Here is a 20593-nt window from a genome sequence, read left to right on the forward strand (position 1 = left end):
GTGAAATGGTGGGAACAGAATGCAGAGCAAGATACCTGTGCTGTGAATACTTAGGATGAACAACCTCAGTGTTGCCCGACTCCCATTTACAAAGCCCCCTGCATATGCTACGCAGTGGAGATGTGCCAGACTCCCCGCGAGGGCGTCGGGCTTTGTTGTGCCTTCAAAGGTCATTTCTTGCCTTATTTTAATTGGTTTGTGTAGAAAATGGTATGTTTTTCATCAGTTCATTTTGGAGATTACTTTTCAAACAATAATGCCAAGAAGAGTCGGGGTGTGCGTGCGCGCATGTGTGTGTGTGTGTCTGTGTGTACATGCGCGCGCTGAACTTATTGTTGAGTTGCAAACTAAAGGTCAGGCCATTTACAGATAAAAGGATGCTATTTTCAAATCACAGTTTGCATATGGCACCAAAAGGGACAGGGATTGGCACTGCCCTCCCGTCACTTACCACCCTCTCTTTTCTTTTGTAGCAGCAGCTTCAAGAGTTTTATAAAAAACAACAGGAACAGTTGCAGCTTCAACTTTTACAACAACAACATGCTGGAAAACAGCCTAAAGAGGTACAGACAAAACATATTTTACTTTCAAACCACAGATCCCAGAGGACTATCTAGTGGCTATTAAACTGTCATTCATCTTTTAAATGATTGCACAGCTCGACTGACTCTATTGGTTCTCGCCTTTCAGACCAAGAGTTATTGTCCTGTTTCCTCACAGACTTTTTTTTTTTCTTTTTCTGAGTCCCATTCGATTCCTGCCACATATTTTATACCACCCACCGCCAGTGCACCTTGTGTGAGTTCGAGGGAGAGGAATCATGGGCGGGATCTCAGGGCCACTTTTGGAAAGTGGTACAACCGTGGACCCAGTTGTACCTGGAGTATGAGGGTTGTTTTCAGTACAGTTGAACTTGGATGCACACTGAATTTTGTTTCCTTCTCAGAGAGCTGGAGTCTGTGGCAGTGGCCTTTCCTTTGAGAAGAATACTCTCTTGTGGGGTTGGACAAACAAACAGAAAGTCAGAAAGCCATTAAATACCCCTGTCTCTGTTTAACATCCTCCTGCAGGTTGTACTTGCCGTAACTGCTAATGGCATCCATGAGCTGTTCTGAGTTAGAAAATACTGTTGCTTGGATTGTTTGTTCTTCTGGAAAAATAAGAATGTATCCAATAGATTCGCTATGCCCATATTTTTATAAGTGCCATAGTTATTGCTTGCCATCCCACTCACTTACGTGCCTAGATTAGCCCCATAGATGTTAAGACCTTCCCTGTCTCATCTTTTGTGCAGTTCCCAGTTCTTCTTCTTCTTTTTTTAATATTTATTTACTTATTCCCTTTTGTTGCCCTTGTTTTTTCATGTTGTAGTTATTATTGTTGTTGTTATTGATGTTGGATAGGACAGAGAGAAATGGAGAGAGGAAGGGAAGACAGAGGGGGGAGAGAAAGATAGACACCTGCTGACTTGTGAAGTGACTCCCCCTGCAGGTGGGGAGCCAGGGCCTCGAATCAGGATCCTTACGCTGGTCCTTGCACTTTGCGCCACGTGCGCTTAACCCACTGTGCTACTGCCCGACTCCCTGTTCCCAGTTCTTCTGATGGCAGGTGAAATCCAGCCAGTTGAGGAGTATCTCTGTGCATCTGTGCGTGTAGGCATTAACATGATGCATCATCCTGCCCATTCCAAAGTTACCTGATTTAACTTCCCTCCTCATACTTCCTCAGTGCAGTGAAGTTCTTTTCATTTATTTACGCATTTCCCTTGGCAGAGTGCAGTTCCTAATTGAATAGATAGCCCATGATCTGATTTAAAGACTTGTTTGCTGCAGCTCGAAGTGGTGTGCTGGTGGTGGGGCTCTCTCGTTAGTTTGGAAGAAGCCCTAATCTGGTGACTTGTCCACATCCCTTGAGTGTGGATGATGAGCAGAGCTTGTTTTCCACACTGGGAATAACCCAAACACTCTCTTTTTGTAGGTTCCATTTTCCATGCCCTGCCAAGTGTTCACCCCAGAGTCTTGTTTAGCAGCCTGGATATAAACCCCTGCAGAGTAGGGGCAGTTTGGGGGTGAAGAGAAGGAGGCGTTTTAATGAAAATGCTGACACAACCTTAAGTACAGTGGCGCACTACTGGGTGCAGCTATAATAAAAAAGGGAACAGATTAAAAAGTGTCTAAAATGTAAATCTAAAGGACTAACAGTAATTAAAATGGAAATGGCACAGGGAGGGAAGGCATGTAATTGTGAGATATCACTGTGCAGAAGGCTCTCAGCTTTGTTTTGCTGGCTGTTTTTCTAATTCAGCAGGGCTTACTCATCAGTGGCAGTTCAATGCGCGTTAATGACTCTGGGATTGCAGGCATCACTCTGGACAAAGAAATGATTATTGTGCGGTCAAAAGAAGTTCAAAGACAAGAAGGGAATTTCAGTTTTTTCCTTAGAGATCCACATTCAAGAGCATATAAATTAAGCCAAATGTTAAAAACCACAGTCTGAAAGCTGACTTCAAAGTCACAACTCTCTAATTAATGAACTGCGAGCTTCAGTTTGGACAAGTTGTGGTTTGATGCGCCCATAAATCAACATGACAGGCCTGTTTCACAGTCTCAGACAGTGCTTGTCATTGAGTCACATCAGATGTAAACAGCAGAAAAAAGAAGGGATATGAAGGAGGTGCAATTGATCAACAGAATTGGTAAAAACCCACTTTTGAAGCACATTATGCATGATCACAGGAAATGGTTACAGCCTCAAGAGGTTTCCCCTTCTGCTGTTGCTTTTTTGAATCAGATTTCTAACAGCCTTCAAAAGGGAGAATAAGAATTATGGAGTTTCTCCCCTGTGGCTTGCAGGCAATAACCCCCTGTTGTTATTTTGTGCTTCTTTCTTTTCAAAGGCATCAAAATTTAGTTTTTTAAAGATCTTTAACTCTATATTTGAAGACAAACAAAAAAGGGCTGCCACTGTCATTCTTATCAGTTACCAGGGATTGTGTTTTTCCTTTCTGTTGCCACTTCTTATTAACCTCTTATTTGGTCTGTTAGACATAGTTTGGAATGCACATCTGCATGCTGGGAGAACATGAAAGTTCAGATGCGCTCAGAGGGCAGATAAAGAAATGTGCAGGAGGAAAGTTACACAGCAGAAGGAAGGATTAAAGTTAACTCTCCTAAATTGCTGCTGTCAGAAAAGGGGACATCTCAGCACACAAAGATGTTTGAGTTTGGGGAAGGGAGGAAGGAGGGGAGGGAAGGGGACAGATACTTTTAACCAAGCTAGAAGGTGAGATCGAACTGTAGCGTTTTTAGTTTCTCCAGACTAGCTTTGCCCTAGTCATGCTCTGTGGTCCACTTCCAGGGCAAAGGTGTAAAACAGGAGATAGATTGTCTTAACATCCTTGAAAGTAAATAGACCCTCAGGCAGGTCTCCTTGTATTCTGTTGTGTGTTCATCATGCCAGTGGATTTGGCAGAGACCTGTTATAACAATGATTAAGAAATCCTTACTTTCCTGAAGTAAAGGAGAAATCTCCTGAAATTATCATGCAGGTGGTGGTCCTTTTGTGCTAAAATGAGATAAAAGTCACATGGTAGCAATTTCACAGTGTAGACTGTGATAATGATTTTAACAAGGTTTGAATTTGGATGTTGACAGATGGAACAAGTATATTAATTTACTGAATCCTTAGTCATTCATTAGTGGCTAATAATTTTGAATAGTCAGGTTCCCCGCCCCCCAACCCACTTCACCCTAACCCCCCTTTTCCTTTCTTGATTATCACTCCAGTAAGACACTTGATCTTTGGCCAGAGCAATATATATTTATTTTTTCCCCCCTGAAGTTACCTAAGATATTTCCTTGAGAAAATTAGATTTCACCTGAAGTTGGACCTAAGTCCTTCCTTGAAGAGATAGATGTTCTGTAACCCAACTTAGCTAGTTAGGCACTCACTTGTTAATTTTGACAGCATGGATGTGGAAAATCGATGAAAACACACACACACACACACACACACGAAAAAAAAAAAAGATTCCATCCTGTTCAGGGTGAGGTAGGCAAAGTTGATTGTTTTAAAAGGGCCATTTGTCCCAGGCAGTTATGACAGTTTATGTTAGCCAGAAGGGAGGAGCCAAAGAAAGGAAAACAGACCTTTGACTGCAACTCAAGGGAGGGGATCCGAAATGCAGGGTTTATCAGGGCATTTTAGCATTTTAACACTGACTGCTGACCTGTCCAGGGAACTGCTCGGAGACCTTTTTTGTATGCATTCAATTGTGAGAAGTAAACAAACGGGCTCGTATCCTGTGTTTGGTAACTGGGTGGGGAGCACAGTTTGGCAACCAATGTTGCTTTTAAATTCTTTCTTTGGACAATGGGCCTTGTATACTTTTATATCCTGACTTTTCAAATGTGGACAGCTTTCATGAGCTTTTCCTCGGGATGGCTGCAGAGACAACAGAAAAACCATCACTCATTTTATATAAATACAAATTTTTTAAACATTTCATTTACAGTAAGACAGGAAAAACCCTCCCAATACTAGCATCCCTCCCCATTATCATCATTTTTTTTTTACTTCACAAAGAGCTAATTCCCTGATCTTTTCATTGTATCAACATTGTTTTTTTTTCTCTTCCTCCCCCCTTTGTAAAAAGTGCTGTGAATTAATATCTGTTGAAGAAGTGAAAGAATCATTTTGACATGAATATAACTATCATTGGGTTTTACATTAATGTGATAACTTGGGAAGGGGTGAAAACAATTGGATCATTTTATGCATGCTGTTCTTAAAATGAAAACACTGGCTTTTCATTTAAATTTATTTAAATTTTTGTTGTTAGTGGTATAGAATTTGTTTTTTGGAGTGAAACTCAATTAACTTTCTCAGTGGCATGGTAGTAAGTCTGAAATTGGTTGCTAATACGAGAATGATGGTTTTTACTGCAAAATAAACGACATGGAGACTAAAAGGAAACCACCATTTTTCTCTTCCTTTGAACTTTGCATCAGAAGGTCTTGATATACATACCACTTTATGGCTGTATCAGATCAAGGTCATGTCTGAGGTTAAATGAATGCAGTTGTTTGTAAAGTGTAGTTATTAAAAACCCGTAATGTGTTATATAGTCCTTCTAGTCGGGAAAGTCTGTGGTGCTGAGAATAAGACTTAAGAATTAGGAAAACATATTTTGCCCTTTTTCTTAAAGGACCTTTTCGGGGGCTATAGTTTGGGAAGGGTTAATTTGCCTTTCATAATTGTTAGGAGTAATGTGGCTAAGACTTCCACCTCGTTCTGATTCCTAGCAGATTAAGGATATTAGATAATTTCCTTCTATTTATTGTACTACTGCACTGTATTATCTTTCTATCACTCATATAATTACTGAGGAAATCTACATTAATTTTTTTTTTTTTTTGGCTGGAGCAAGGCCTGCTAAAACACAGGAATGATGTATTGATGTTTTACACAACAAAAGTTTTCCTCCTGTCATTGTCCAGTCAACAGAAAGATATTTATCATATCGTCAAGCCCCTTCTTTTCAGAACAAAGCAGGTGGGGAAGCAGGACCAGCAGCCAGAGGGAGGGTTTCCAAAAACTAAAGCTGAGTTAAGGCATATGAAACTTAAAGTGCCCTTCATGTTAAACACTCACAGTGGAGAACGATGTTGTTTGCTAAATTATGAATGTGTGTAATTAAAACCTAGTGGCTGTTTCTATGAAAGATTTACAATGTTATTTCATCGTTTGTCATGGCTAATTAACAATATTAGATGAAGTTTTTCTTCTTCAAAGGTCTGATTTTTTTCTCATTTATTTATGTCAGAAGTGATAAACAGAGTAGTTAAAAGCCTCTGTTGGTGAAGGGGGAGAGGGAGACAACTTGTCCTTTTGTATCCTAAAGGCCCAAGGTTCAAATCCCTCCACATTGGGGTGATGCAGTCTTCCTTTGAGTGTGAGTGATTGAGAATTCCATGGGACCAGGGGGTGGTGCACCTGGTTAGGTGCACAAACTACAGTACACAAGGACCCGGGTTCAAGCCCCTAGTTCCCTCCTGCAGGGGGAAAGCTTCACAAGTGAAGTAGCGTTGGCAGGTGTCTGTCTCTCTCCCTCTGTCTCCCCTCTGCTCTCAGTTGATCTCTGTCTCTATCCAGTAATAATAATAAATCAATAAAATTTAAAAATAATTTGAAACACATTTTAAAAGAGAAAATGAGAATCCCACAGTGTAGAAGTTCACATCTCAACTGTAAAAACTCAGGTCTTTCAAACTGTAGGAAACACAGGTTATTTTATTTTATTTTTTTATTTATTCCCTTTTGTTGCCCTTGCTGTTTTACTGTTATAGTTATTATTGTTGTTATTGATGTCATCATTGTTGGATAGCATATAGAGAAATAGAGAAGGGGAAGACAGAGAGAGGGAGAGAAAGACAGACACCTGCAGACCTGCTTCACCGCTTGTGAAGCGACTCCCCTGCAGGTAGGGAGCTGGGGCCTTGAACCCGGATCCTTACACCTGTCCTTGCACTTTGTGCTTCCTGCGCTTAACCAGCTGTGCTACCGCTTGACTCCCGGAAACACAGATTTGATGAATTGTTTTTCTGTGGGAGAAGGTAGGGAGAGGTAATACATCCACCCCTCACTTCTCTTCAGGGGTGATATGTTCTGTTGTCCTTTGAAACCATTCTTGTCACAGAGCCATTCACTAAACTTGAGTAACCACTCAGTGTTTGATGGTGATGGGTGTTTTTGAAACATCCATTCTTTGAACCTTCCTTGGGAAGCAACCATCTCATTTGCTTTTTCTCCCTGGTGTCTTACAGCAACAGCAAGTGGCTACCCAGCAGTTGGCTTTTCAGCAGCAGCTTTTACAGATGCAGCAACTACAACAGCAGCACCTCCTGTCTCTGCAGCGTCAAGGCCTGCTAACCATTCAGCCCGGGCAGCCTGCCCTTCCCCTTCAGCCTCTTGCTCAAGGTAAGTGTGCAAGACATGGAGGGCAGCGCTTGATTCCAACTTCAGGCAGAGATGGTGGGGTGTCTTCTGGCATCGTCCAGTTCATCATGAGGAAGTAATCCCTCTAGCAGGTAGATGTGCAAATGGTGAAGAGGGACAATTGGCCTGGTCTGATGATGAGAGATCTTTGTACAAGTCATAGGGTTTTCTGATATCAAGGTGAAGACATAAGTTGAGCTGAAGATACTGCCATAGCAGAGTGATCCCCTGGGTACACATTGCTTGGAGTGAAAGAAAGAAATGCTGCTTTGACATGTTGAGTGTTTCTATGAGATCTTTTAGAGTTTTCAGTTTGCAACCTGATACTAGTTCTCCAGAAGGCTTTTGTTAGTGATCATTTAAAACTGCATTCTTCATCATGTAATTTGTACCCACATGCTTTATAGTTTCACTTTTTAGTATAAAGGCATACATATAAGTTTATTTTTCTGTAAACAGTTAAGATTAATCTCCTTCGGGAGTTGGGCGGTAGTGCAGCGGGTTAAGAGCACGTGGCGCAAAGCCCAAGGACTGGCATAAGGATCCCGGTTCGAGCCCTCGGTTCCCCACCTGCAGGGGAGTCGCTTCACAGGCGGTGAAGCAGGTCTGCAGGTGTCTATCTTTCTCTCCCCCTCTCTGTCTTCCCCTCCTCTTTCCATTTCTCTCTGTCCTATCCAACAACGACGACAATAATAATAATTACATCAGGAAGACAACTAGGGCAACAAAAGGGAATAAATAAATGAATAAATATTTTTTAAAAAGATTAATCTCCTTCAGTTATAAGAAGCCATTTAAAAAATGGGTCTATATATCTTTTTGCTTTCATTTCACTGTTTTTTTTTTAAGTAAATAACTTCTGTATTCATCAGAACAGATGTCATTATTCTATAGGGTTTTTTTTTTCAAATAAAAATTAAAAATTAAAATTTTCAAATAAAAATTTCAAATTAAAATTAAATTAATTTTTTAAAAAAGCCTTAAAAATTTGTAGTAATATTTCATGAAGTTAACTTTTTGGGGGGTGGGGGCAAAATCATTGATATGTTATTACAGTGGGCGGTAGGCCTTTTAAAAATATTTTACTTATTAATGATAAAGAGGAGAGATAGACTGAATCACACAATCACTCTTGTATGTAGGGATCAACCCCGGGGTCTGATGCTTGTAAGTCCAGCACTTTATCTGCCTCACTACCTCCCTGGATACTCTAGTAGGTTTTGGGCACTAGAAAGAAATATTTAGCTGTTTTTAGGACATCTTTTTTTCTTTTAAGCAATTTGAACGGTCTCCTGTGTAATGAGAAAGTACATGGTTTTTTTCAGAACCAGAAAGATGGAAGGAAGGAAAGAAGGAAGTATTGTGCTGTATTTTAAAATATAATTTCCCAGCTCACACCACAGCGGCTTTCATTTGCCTCCAAAAGGCCTCCCCAGTCTTTTCAATTCTGGTAGATATGGCTGAATGCATATGTGTCTTAAAGGCTGGTAGCCTGAACCTTTAGTGACATGGATAAAATTTCTTTGTGAAGAGAGTTGAAAGTGTGGCTGTCTTTTCATCCTGCATGTTGCTAAAGGCCGAGCTATTTGCTCAGTAAGTTTGGTGTCAGGTGGGTCCAGTGAGGCATGTTTATATTCAAATCTTGTCTTTTGAGTTAACCACATCCCATTTCTGTCCTTTGAGTTTTTTCGTTGTTGTTTGTCTTTTTAACATTGGGAATGTTGCTTTTAGCATTCCTCTTGCCCCTCCTCTCCTTCTCAGCTGCCTTATACATGATCACTATCTTCCTTGCTGTGAAAATAGAAGATTTATTTGATAAACTGATCCATACTAGAGAAAAGAAAGGATACATCGGCTGATGCATTGTGTGTGTGTGTGTTTGGAAAATGTTATAACATGCATTAATTACACCTTTGGGTTTATTGTTGGAAACACTGCAGATTGTTCTGACACACCCACTGGACTCAGGCTTCAGCCTCTCTCATCTTTTCCCATCACTCCTATACTATTAAGTTTGCTCACTAAGGTTCATTGTTATAGTACATCAGTTAAGCTGTCCAAAAGAGGGCAATTGGGCAGTGACAAGACAAGCTCATGTGTAATGTGAAAGAAATGAATGTGGTGATGCATGAAGTGTAATCTCAGCAGTAACATATCAGAGACACCAGTAGGTAATTCACTAGTCATGGCATTGATTGATATGCTTAGCAGTCTGTTGTAACTATTAGCCCTTGCAACATTGGGGGGGGCGGGGAGGAAACCTATCTAAAATCGAAAGGGCACCTTTATGTGTGTTCAAGATGCATAAAGGTAAACAAACGTTTCTGGAGTCTGGATCTTGCACCAAAGGGAACTACAATGTCATTCCTGTCTCTCCTGAAATCAAGAGGATAGTTTTGTATCCTCTGCCCTCTGGCCCAAAGTGGCTTGAGGATTCAGTCATGTTGGAGTACAACACAATTTTTTTTTTTTTAACAGAGAGATGATGGCTTAAAACTGATGTCATTATGAGGTTTAAATCAACTTTCTGCTTGCTTGAACATGGTCACCTGGGTATGAATGTACAAGGACAAAAAAGGTTGATCATCACTGTTTGTCTTGGAGCCAGTGATACCTGGGGTTGTAAAATTGAGTTCCATGTGTAGTAATCTGTCAACTGTCCCCACAACATACATTTTTTAAACCTGTGTCTGCATTTTCTTTTATAATGAAGGGGCCAGTTGCCCTGGAAAAAGAAACGTCGCCAGACAAAGAGATTATATGTTAGAAGTGCTAGTAATGTGTACTTGTGACACAATTCTTTTACATACCTGCTTATGGTCTTGGCTAAGTTACCTTAGATATATATGTGCACTTAGTCAAAATAGAAAGGACAGAGAGTAGTATTCTAAGGGGCTTGTTTTTTCTTAAGAAATGGAGGCATATCTTTGCTTTTTAAGAAGTTATTATAGGGCCTTTTTTTTTCCTGCTTTACAAACTTGGTCTGTTTTTCACCTTGATCTCTTTAATCATCTAATCATTAGTGCCTCCTTCCCCTACTACAGACAATTTCATTGGGAAATATATTTTCAATGTTGTTCTAGCCTTTAAATTTTAAAAAGTCATTTATAGTTAGGAGAAATTACATATTTGATTGTGTACTTACTGATTGATTTGTTTAACATACTACTATATTCTTACCTACAATTCTGCAAGAGTTGCATAGCTCCTAGAAATATGATGTCCGTCTAGTCTGATGAGTGACTAGCACACATTTATCTGTCTTAATTCTATCGTGATATTTTGCCTGTCAAAAAACAGCATCCAGTGGTACATAGTGTTCATTGAACATCACTAACAAGGTGTAACCATTTAGCATGGATGGAAGAGAGCGATTTAACTTAGCCTCTATAAGTCTGATGAGAATGTTCTTAAATGTAATTATCTCAGTGAAATGTGAACCAGAGGTATGTACGTTGTCAGTCAATGATTTACTCTTTTATTTACCATTTCTTTCTACGGATGATGAAACTGACTTGTCAGCCCATTGGGATAAAGGGAAACTAGAGTAAGTTGATTTATTTTGTAGGTGTAACTAGTGTAGCAAGACATTTGTCTTTTTTTTTTTCCTTTTCTTATTTGGTATATAAACAGCTTACTTTTGAAAGGGCCTGAAAGTTCTGTTTTTCTTGAAGGGACAGTGTTAACTTAGAGCAGTGTTCTTCTGCCTTTCCACCTTCCATGCAAGTAGCCCAGAAATCAGTTAGTTTGAGCTGAAAAAAGATGGTGTGTTCTTTTCAAGTTGTATTTACTCCACAGAAAATAGAAATAGGTGTGCTATCATCAACAGGCAAGCCTATTCACCATTGTTTTAACTGAGTAAAATAGTGGGCCAAGAGTCAGCCATATTTACAGGTAATTGTTGGTGTGCAGACATCCCTGGCAGGCCTGTTAGCAGCAAACATAGCCCACATGTCACTTTGCAAGGTGTTTGAAAATAATAGCCCAGACACAGCAAAACTGGACATGGGATTGTGTAGTGACCTTTCTTTTTGTTTAATTTGCTTCCAAGGTTTAATTTCAGGGGACAAGTAATAATTGAATATGCCTAATAGCTAAATGCTCATTTGGGACAAAATCCATCAAAATATAATTGGCATTTGATTTTTATGAAGGAAGAAGAACCCCTGACTTGGCTGCTGAGGTTGTGTTCTAAGAATATCTGACCACTTAATGTATCATTTGAAGCCTCTTTTATAATATATATTAATTGCAAATACTTGAGCATTTGAACATTTTCGTGGAGAACTGTTAGGAGAGACCAACTGTTTTTGTTAACGCTCCTCTCAGAAAGGCGGGGAAGGTTATTGGTCTGCTGTGCAATAATTTACTCCTCTTTGATATGCAAACGATCTACGGTGAATATAAAAAAATCCTATCAGACTCATTTCACAGTTCTTAACCACTCGGATTCTCTGGAGTCCATCGCCTCATTAGACCAGTGCTCTCCAATGCTAGCATAATTAAAATCTTTAACAGTTTAGCAAAGTAAAGATGTTTGGCTGATCACGTTGAGATGATTATCTATCCATTGTATTCTAAATGACAAAAATAAATTAAATTTAGACCTTGGCATTTTTTATTATGTGTTTCAAATGAATATAATGCACACAGCCTTCTTTTTTAATTCACTGCCTTAGGTTTGGTAAGAAACATGCCTGTTTCTATTGCTGCTATATAGTCAGAAAATGGCAGGCAGGCTTTCTAGGATAACTATGTTACAGTTGATTGAAACAATGAACTACAATCCAGACATCCACTTCTAATGTGGAAAAAGCCTTCCAGTGTGCAGGGCTTATGTTTTCCTTTAGGTATCTTTTCAGGGAAAAACCATTGTTGTTCATTGCCATTTATAATAGTTTTCTTCTATTCATGTATGTACTAGAACATGTCTTTGGAAATCCTGGGCTCACTGCAATAAAAGCTATGAGGGCCACAATAGAGAGAGTGATATATTGATTGTATTTTTTCTGGGGTGGGGGGGGATACAGGTTGATACTGATTCCTTAAGACTCGTGTTCATTTTGACCCCTTTTTTTAAAAAGAGAACTATTCTATTTCAAATTTCTTTTCCATTTTATTCTACAATGGTTCATTAACATTGATCTAAGAAATGACAGTAATAATAGTGTTACTTGTATAAGAAGTTATACAGTTTTTCAGTAGACACATCCATCAATTAAGCATGTAATACTAGAAACCAAAATTAATGAGGAAGATAGGTGTGTTAATGAAATAATCATAGTATAATCAATTTGACTGTTAAAATTTGAAAAGCATTTCAGGGAGACGATATGAATTCATATTTTATGTCTAAAATTGATTAATAAAACTATATTTAATAACAAAGCTATTTATCATCATTTAAGACTTAAGCACCAAAATTATTCATTTTGTGGTTCATGTTGTCATAATAATATAGTTGAGCAGATTTATTTTGAGCCCATCTTTGTGTTTTAAAATACAATAACATCTATCTACTATTTTTCAAAAATTTATAAACAGCATTTTGGATGGAGGTATACTGTCTTTGCAAAATAGCATCTCTCTTGTGTCCTTTTCACATATGTCTTTTATGTGGACATGGTTAGTGGGAGGAGGACATGGTTACTACTACTGTATTTGCCTTAGTTGAGAGAAGAAGTAGAAGGAGAAAAAGAAGGAGAAGAAGGAGGAGAAGGAGAAGGAGAAGAAGAAGAAGAAGAAGAAGAAGAAGAAGAAGAAGAAGAAGAAAAAAAAACTTCACACACCAAAAAGAGGGGAAAAAAACCAACCTAACACTAGGCTTTGTTTACTGACTCTTTGATTTAATTACTGTTTGAAGAGGATGGAATTAGCTGTTAATTGATTTAATTATCCAATTTGTTTGTTTCAGGCATGATTCCAACAGAACTGCAGCAGCTCTGGAAAGAAGTGACAAGCGCTCATACTGCAGAAGAAACCACAGGCAACAATCACAGCAGTTTGGATTTGACCACGACATGTGTGTCATCCTCTGCACCTTCCAAGACCTCCTTAATAATGAACCCACATGCCTCTACCAATGGACAGCTCTCAGTCCACACTCCCAAAAGGGAAAGGTAGGAATGAATTAGTCCCTGAGTTGTGTCCAGAGCCATCTTGAAATGGGAATGGTGGGTTGCCTTGCCTTGCCATATCTCAGTGCTCCCTAATTGGGTCCATGTGACATGAATGTGCATAGAATTCCTTTAAAATGCATTCAGTATGGTTTGGGTGTGAAGCATCTAATTATTTTCACCTTTTCAACATGGAGTTAGCACTCACACAGATCTAAGCTTAGGAACCCAGGAACTATCTTTTAGTTTTTCATTGGATGGATTGGATTTCAATACCTCTTGGCCTTCTGTTTCTGCCAAGTGCTTACTCTATATAACTTGTTCCTTTAGTCTACACACACCTTTTAATGGAATTACAGTATCTGATGTGGGGCAGGTTTGAATCACAGACTCAAATATGGAAATACTCCTATTCTACATTGAACTCCTTGAAGAAGGGAACTCATCTTTTGCTCTGTCAGTGTCCCCAAAGCCCATGGGCTTCTAGTCAACATTCATTGAAAGTCGGAAGGATGAAAAGGAGATGATATGTGTACATACAAACACACACACACACACACACACACACACACACACACACACACTTCATGAGCATGAGATACGTAGTTACATGGTCATGAGATATGTAGTTACATTGTGTCTGTATGAGTGTAAGGTACTCTATTACTGACTAGATTTTTTTTTCTTTTATATATTCATATATATATATGAATTTTTATTTGTCCTGAACATCACTGGGATATTAGTTGAAGCTGACCTTGTTTTAGAGATCTAGAATACTTCATGTTAGCCCACAATTCTAAGAAAATGAAGCTGCTAATTCATGCTATCTTAGTACCTAGAAGCATGAATACTACTGTTAAATGCTTTTCAAAAGTGGGTTATATAAAGCTTCTAAAATTGAAAACTTCTCCAGTTTACGGTTTTTAAAATGTTTGCTATATATTTAATATTCAGAGCTTCTATGTATAGAAAAGAAACTTTAAAATTAATATGGGATAGTATCGATAAAAGTATTTGCATGAGAAATAGCAAATTCTGTGGGATTTTTTTGAATAAAAGTTACAGTTGAGGTTTAAAAATTATTTTTTATTAAATCAAATACAATTTTATGTACTGCTTAAAATATTAAGCATTAAACCTAGTAGGTCATTAGCTATACATTTTTCTGTTCAGAGCTTAGTCACTGAGACTTACCTGAATATTTATCTGTGTATTTGTGTACCCAGCTGTGATGTTCAGGTATAAAATTCACAAGAAGTTCCTAGCAATAAGCTTTATATGTGATTTAACCAAAATGTGCACTCATTCTTTAAGATTGCTTTGTAATTTTTGTGGTAGCTATAGAATCAAAAGCTGTTTAAAATGCATTAATTTAATTGGGTTTACTGAATAGAATGGTGGAAAGTAAACAGTTTGGAGCCATCAGACCAGACATGGCTTTATTGTTTTCTGTGAGGAGAGTAAAAGGCAGTGTTATGTCATTGCTTTATTACATTTTGTAGTGTCTGCCTAATTAAAAAAAACAAAAACTAAAAACTTTAGTTTTGAAGAAGAGGTTTTAGAACTGTCTCCCTTTACTGTAGCTGCTTTTGGTATCCTAAGAATTTGATGCTGTCCATTACTGCAGAGTGATTGGATTACATCTTTATCCATAGGCAGAGCGGGAGGCCATACACTGAAAAATGCCGACTGGTGCACTTAAGGTATTTGTTGCAATCTTGTCGGCTGCTATGGGGCCTGCACAGTAAACTATGTGACACAGAAAACTCTTATAGATACATTGTACTTGGTTTCATTATAAAAGGTTATATAAAATCAGGTGGAAGATTAGCAGCGAGGCAAGACAGAAAGGAATAAACCATTCCTATCTTAAAGTGCATTTGAAAGTAAATGCGTCTAAAGGACAGGCTGATTCCAGGAGACTAAAACTGTTGGCTATTTTATGGTCCTTATTTGTCAGCTTGCAAGTTGTGCAAAATCTTCACTATACTGTCTGCCAAAATTAGATTATGAATCAAAAAAAAATAGTTCAAGATTTCACTATACCTTAATTTGGATGTAAAAACAGGCGCCTTTTTCCAAATATACATGCAAAGTAGAAACAACTTGTAAATTATATGCCTCTACTTAATTTCTCTAGAGTTCTCAATTTATATTATCTGGCTCCCAGACATGACTGGATTAAAAGGATATTTTAGGTACCACATTTTAACTGAATATAATAAATAAGGCAAATGAGAAGGTTAAAGATAATTTCAAAATTACAAACTTACAGAATTGATGATTAAGAATGCAGTGATTAGGCAGTCTTGTGCACGTATATTCCAACAATGAGTAGTATGTGGTTTTGCATTTTAGGGTTTAAAAATCACAAATGTGATACTCTTTAAATAGTACCAAAAAAAAAAAAAGAAAAACTGTCATAAAGATATCACTTATAAATTTGAGCCATTGTTTCTCTCTGAAGTTCCTTAGAGAAGCTTCATTTCTTACTCACCAAAACAATTGTGAAATATGTATTTCCGATGCTCTCTCTTGATACTAGTGTATTAGTCTTCCCTCTCCTCCTCCTATAGCAGTATCCGAATAGGAAGCATCTCTGCCGCTCTGAATAATACATATTCAAGCCCCTTGGACTCCATCTGAAATGAATAGTTTAGGGCTTCTTTTTGCAAGGATTTCAGAGAAGTGTACTCTGAAAATTTGGTGGGAAAAGGCAGTATTTTGAAAGTTTGTTTGTTTTTAAAATAGTGAGCACCTTAATAATTTCAACCGGACTGCATATTTCCATGTCATGCGTAGAACTTCGCCCCTCGCCCCCCATGCATTTATTTATTTTCCTTTTCTTTCTTTCTTCTTCTTCTTCTTTTTTTTTGGATGGAGGGGTTTTTGTGAGCAGCCGCTGCAGCAGCAGCTCTGGGGTTTAGTGAGCTGCAATCTGTTAAGGAGATAAATAATGTGCTTGGCACGACACTCCTACTCTCCTCTTTAATTTGTCTTACACAAGGAAAATTATAATTAAATCATTCAGGGTAAACCCTTGAGTGTAGAGAAGGGAAAAAACACACTTTGGGAAAGATTGCCAATAGAGACCCACTTCCCTGTTGCGCAGGGTAGAGACATTCATCAATATTCAGCACTATTATGGGAGGAGTGGTCTCTGGTTTGTGTGGCAGACGCCCATGCTACAATCAAGGCTTGTTAAGGTCTTGTCCCTGTGCATTCACAGACTTTCAGCATCATTAGAATTCAGTACCGGCCTTGTGCTTCTTACTTAGACTTTGTTCCGACAATTTAATAATGCTTGTTTTGCTGATGATACATGAATTCATTGCAGCAATAAACATAGCTTCACTGTCAGTGCCTGAGAGAAGTAAGGATGAAAGGTAGTGGGTAAAAGCGGAGCAGAGAGTTACACAGGAAGCTGACATAGTCACACCTCTTTCTGTCATTGTATTCCACAGAACTAGGTTGTCTCCTGACATCTTAAATAAATGGATTTTGCTCGGTTCTGAGATACCTGCAAATGTGAAGATATTTTCCTTTACTTGTATGACTATCTCCCTTTAAGAAATTTCAAGTTTTGGTGTGGGTAAAAAAAAAAAAAAATCAACAGACTACAAATGAAATATTTATTAAATGTTAAATTTAGTAAAGCCCTTTGAGCTTCTTAGATCAAAGCAGGTATGTAAATACAAATAGCAATTAGTACTTAAGTAATTGCCTGAATTAACAATCTAAATATCACACTTGATTGTGGTACACTAGGGGAAGGGAAGAAACTCACATTCAGTCAGTTTCTGTCTCTGTGCCAAGAACTGGCTAACCTCTTGTCTTTGGAACCATGTCTGACTTTACCCACCTGACCACTGTAGTCTACTAAGTGTACCCACTTTACAGATGAAATGGAGTATTGGAGATTAAGTAATTGACCTATAGTAGTAACAGAACTGACTAGAATTGTGTCCTAGAACCAAACTTAAGGCTCCCTTTCATTTTATAAAGAGCCTTAAGGTCTCTCTTCAGTTTAGAAGTGAACACTTCATTACCACAAAGTAAAATGAGAATTCCTCAGAGAAATTTTAAATTTCAGTAGAACTTTTAAGTTCTAACTGAAGTTTAGCAGCATGTTTATAGTTAACCTCCTGTGTTCAGATCAGTATATTTTAAAGGAAAATAACAGAATTTCTTTTTAGAAGATTAATACAGATGTTTAATACACTTTTCCTGATGGGTGGGGGTGGGTAGGATTTGTAATATATAAATCTTTTTTTTTGTCTGAAACAACAAATAAAGAGTGGGAAAAAAAGAGGTCTACGTACAATTTGCATTCAGGCAAATGCAAAAAAACGCATATATATATATATATATCCTTACTTTTCTTCTTGCCTTATAAATCTTGCATTTCCTGATTAAGCATATCATATGGTTTTATTCTGTTTCATATGTCTTCTATAGTTCCTCTTAGAAAAACTTTTTTCCTGACCCATACCAGCTTTTTGCTTTTAGTCCAACCATTAGTAGATGTTTTACAACTTGCATATTTCTCAGATTCAGAAGTCTCCTAAATATTTGTTCTAAGACTTCCTTACGACTTTTCTGAAAAGGATTCACTTATTTATTGTATTATACTTGTTTATTTACTGGATAGCCAGAAATATAGAGAGAAGGGGATGATGGAGAGGGAGAAAGACCCCTGCAACACTACTTCACCAATCCTAAAGCTTTCCCTCTGCAGGTGGAGACTGGGGGCTTGAATACAGGCTCTTAACTAGGTGCAATACCACCTGGCCCTAAAGAGATTTCTTTAAATTCTATAAAGATCAAGGTTATTTAGATTCTGACTTTGAGGTGATTGTTTTATTCTCAGATTCAGACAGCCTCTGTCAGGCACCTTTGTCTGTGAGGTCTGACCTGTCTTCTGGCTCATGGTGGTTGCCCTTCTCTGTTGCCATTTTCATTTACCGGCACAGCCCCGTGTATTCTGTTGACTTGCCTTTTCTATACTACACAGTTGGCAGCTGCCTTCAAATCACCTAAAGGTGATGGATGGGTAGTATACATTCAGACAACCTGGTATACAATCTCTGTGTTTCTTTTTCTTTCCTTCTTTCCTTCTTTCCTTCTTTCCTTCCTTCCTTCCTTCCCCCATCCATCCATCCATCCATCCTTCCATCCTTCCATCCTTCCATCCTTCCATCCTTCCATCCTTCCATCCTTCCTTCCTTCCTTCCTTCCTTCCTTCCTTCCTTCCTTCCTTCCTTCCTTTCTTCCTTTTTTTTTTTTTTTGTGGTTCATTAATATGTTGGCATATATTTGACTACATGACAGTGATTTTGTATTTATCGGCCTTATATTTTCAAAAAAGTATTCTCACATGAACATGCTTGGTGTTTTGATTTTCTTTACTTTTTAACACGAGATTCTGTGTTGATGGATAAATACTGGTGCTCTTGGTTTATTTGCTAAAATTCTAGAAGGTTTGGTTGCAGAACTGTTTCAGTTACATAAGAATTTTACGTTTGCATATTTTTATATTCAAATTTAGGGACTGTTGAGCCAGAAATTTTAAACAGTAAGTTCTCATTCCCATTATTTTGAGTAGTTTTTCATCATTTCAGCTTTTTAAAAAATTATTTTTGAAAATAAAATAATTTCTTTTGTGTTTCTTTTGATTTGATGCACTTGAACAAACTAGTTACCCCAAGTCTCTCATCCCCATTAGAGCATTTTAGAGAAATTGCAGTCAAGTTGCCCCCAATTGCCTTCAAAATCATTACTGCTCTATCTGCCAATATGTATTGAGGTAGTAGATCTCTAGCAAAGGTCTTCAAATCATGGCCTGCTAGTCAGTCATATGTGACCCACTGCTCATTTTTAAATAAAGCTTTATTGGGACATGCCAGTGCTCATTCATTTACATGTCAACTGTGACTGCTTTTCCACTACAGTGGCTGGCTTGAACACTTGCTACAGCAACTCTTTGACCCACAAAGACGAAAACTATTAACTGTCCTCCTGTATATAGTGAAAATTTGCCAACTCCTGACTTGAACCTTCTGATCAATGCTTTTCAGAGTTTTTGATGACATTCCCATAGGCATTTGTTAAACTATACAGCTTCTTACTCCTCTCCCATGATGGTTTAGGTTCCATTGGTCTGAGGTGGGGTGAAAGAATTTATGTTAGTCACACATATTAGAGAATCTTGCTATTCAAAGGATGCAGACCATCAGCTTATATATGACCTAGGAACTTGTTAGAAATGCAGAATTAGGGGCCGGGTGGTGGTGCACCTGGTTGAGTGCACATGTTACAGAAATGCAGAATTGAAACCCCTCCCTCAAGCTGCATTTTAACCAGGACTCTAAGACATTTAGATTTGAGAACAGTAGAAGTAACCTGTAGGTCTTGGGACCTTTAGAGAGAATAGAGTTCCCTCCAACCTCCTACCACCACTAAATTTAATTAATATCCCAGAGATACTCAGTCCACAAAAAATGGTGGCATGCTATTTGGGTGGTAGCAGTTATTGCTTGAAGAAATCAATGGCTACTGTATGACGCGATGATAATGCAGCTGGTAATTATTGCACTACTTGTGCTAGACACAGTGCTTAAAGGACTCACTTGACAGAAACCTTGTACTGATTTTCCTCAGTCATTAAAAATAACCCAGAGCCCACTGTTTTCTGTTATTTTCATTTTCAGTGTCACTGCTCCGGGCTGGCTTTTTTCAGGTAGAGAGACACAGAAAGAAAGACACTACAGCACTGAAGCTTCCTTCAGTGTAGTGGGGCCTGGGCTCAAACTGGGGTCATGATCGTGACAAAGCAAACACATTACCCAAGTGAGATATATGTTCTCTTTGTGCAGATAGTATGGATTGGCCCAGAATATTGTAATTTACACAAGCTGCAAACTAGGGAAGTGTAAGAGGGACTGGAACCAAGTTGCCTCTGACCTTCACATCTTGTTGACTCAGATACTGTATTACACACTCCAGAGCTCAAGGACAGGTAACCTGGTGCCAGACTTATTTGTCCAGGCATTCTTAGGGAGAAGCCCCCAAAACTTCTCTACTGCAAATTCTCCTTCCTTTCTGCCTTGCCTTTTTGCAAGGAGGCTAGAAACAGGTGGAGCACAGATGAATGTAGAAACCAGAAAGAAACTATTGCAGAGGCCTAAAATACTGGTAACTTCTTTCTGATCCAAAGTAGGCTTTTGGAGCACAAGAAATAGAATGGTTTAAACAAAAAGACCTTCACGACGTGGCTCCAAAGTGACAGGTTCAACTCCCTGCACTAGCATAAGCCAGAGCTCAACAGTGCTCTGGTTAAAAATAACAATAATAGTAATACAAATGAAAACAGCAAAATAGACTTTGGGAAGTCTCATATGCCTCATATTTATCTATGTAGGAAGTAGCCTATTTAGGGTAAAAGAAAATGTTTCTGTTGATGTCAGAAAGAAGCTGTC

At 38.4% G+C, this 20593-nt stretch overlaps 1 protein-coding gene across 14 annotated transcripts in view; it reads left to right on the top strand.

The window, feature by feature from the left end:
- The window catches only part of FOXP1 (forkhead box P1), a 495633-nt gene that overhangs the window by 375718 nt on the left and 99322 nt on the right, over nucleotides 1–20593 (top strand). For 9 of the 14 annotated variants that reach the window (XM_060202871.1, XM_060202866.1, XM_060202864.1 and 6 more), the window contains 4 exons: nucleotides 474–563; nucleotides 6825–6978; nucleotides 12911–13115; nucleotides 14771–14818. In XM_060202871.1, coding sequence (XP_060058854.1) covers nucleotides 474–563; nucleotides 6825–6978; nucleotides 12911–13115; nucleotides 14771–14818 — 497 coding nt within the window. The remainder of the gene's footprint in view (nucleotides 1–473; nucleotides 564–6824; nucleotides 6979–12910; nucleotides 13116–14770; nucleotides 14819–20593) is intronic. The other 5 variants (XM_007523305.3, XM_007523307.3, XM_007523306.3 and 2 more) reach the window with 3 other exon arrangements.

The sequence above is a fragment of the Erinaceus europaeus genome, chromosome 12 (genome assembly GCF_950295315.1).
Source record: "Erinaceus europaeus chromosome 12, mEriEur2.1, whole genome shotgun sequence".
Classification (NCBI taxonomy): Eukaryota; Metazoa; Chordata; class Mammalia; order Eulipotyphla; family Erinaceidae; genus Erinaceus; species Erinaceus europaeus.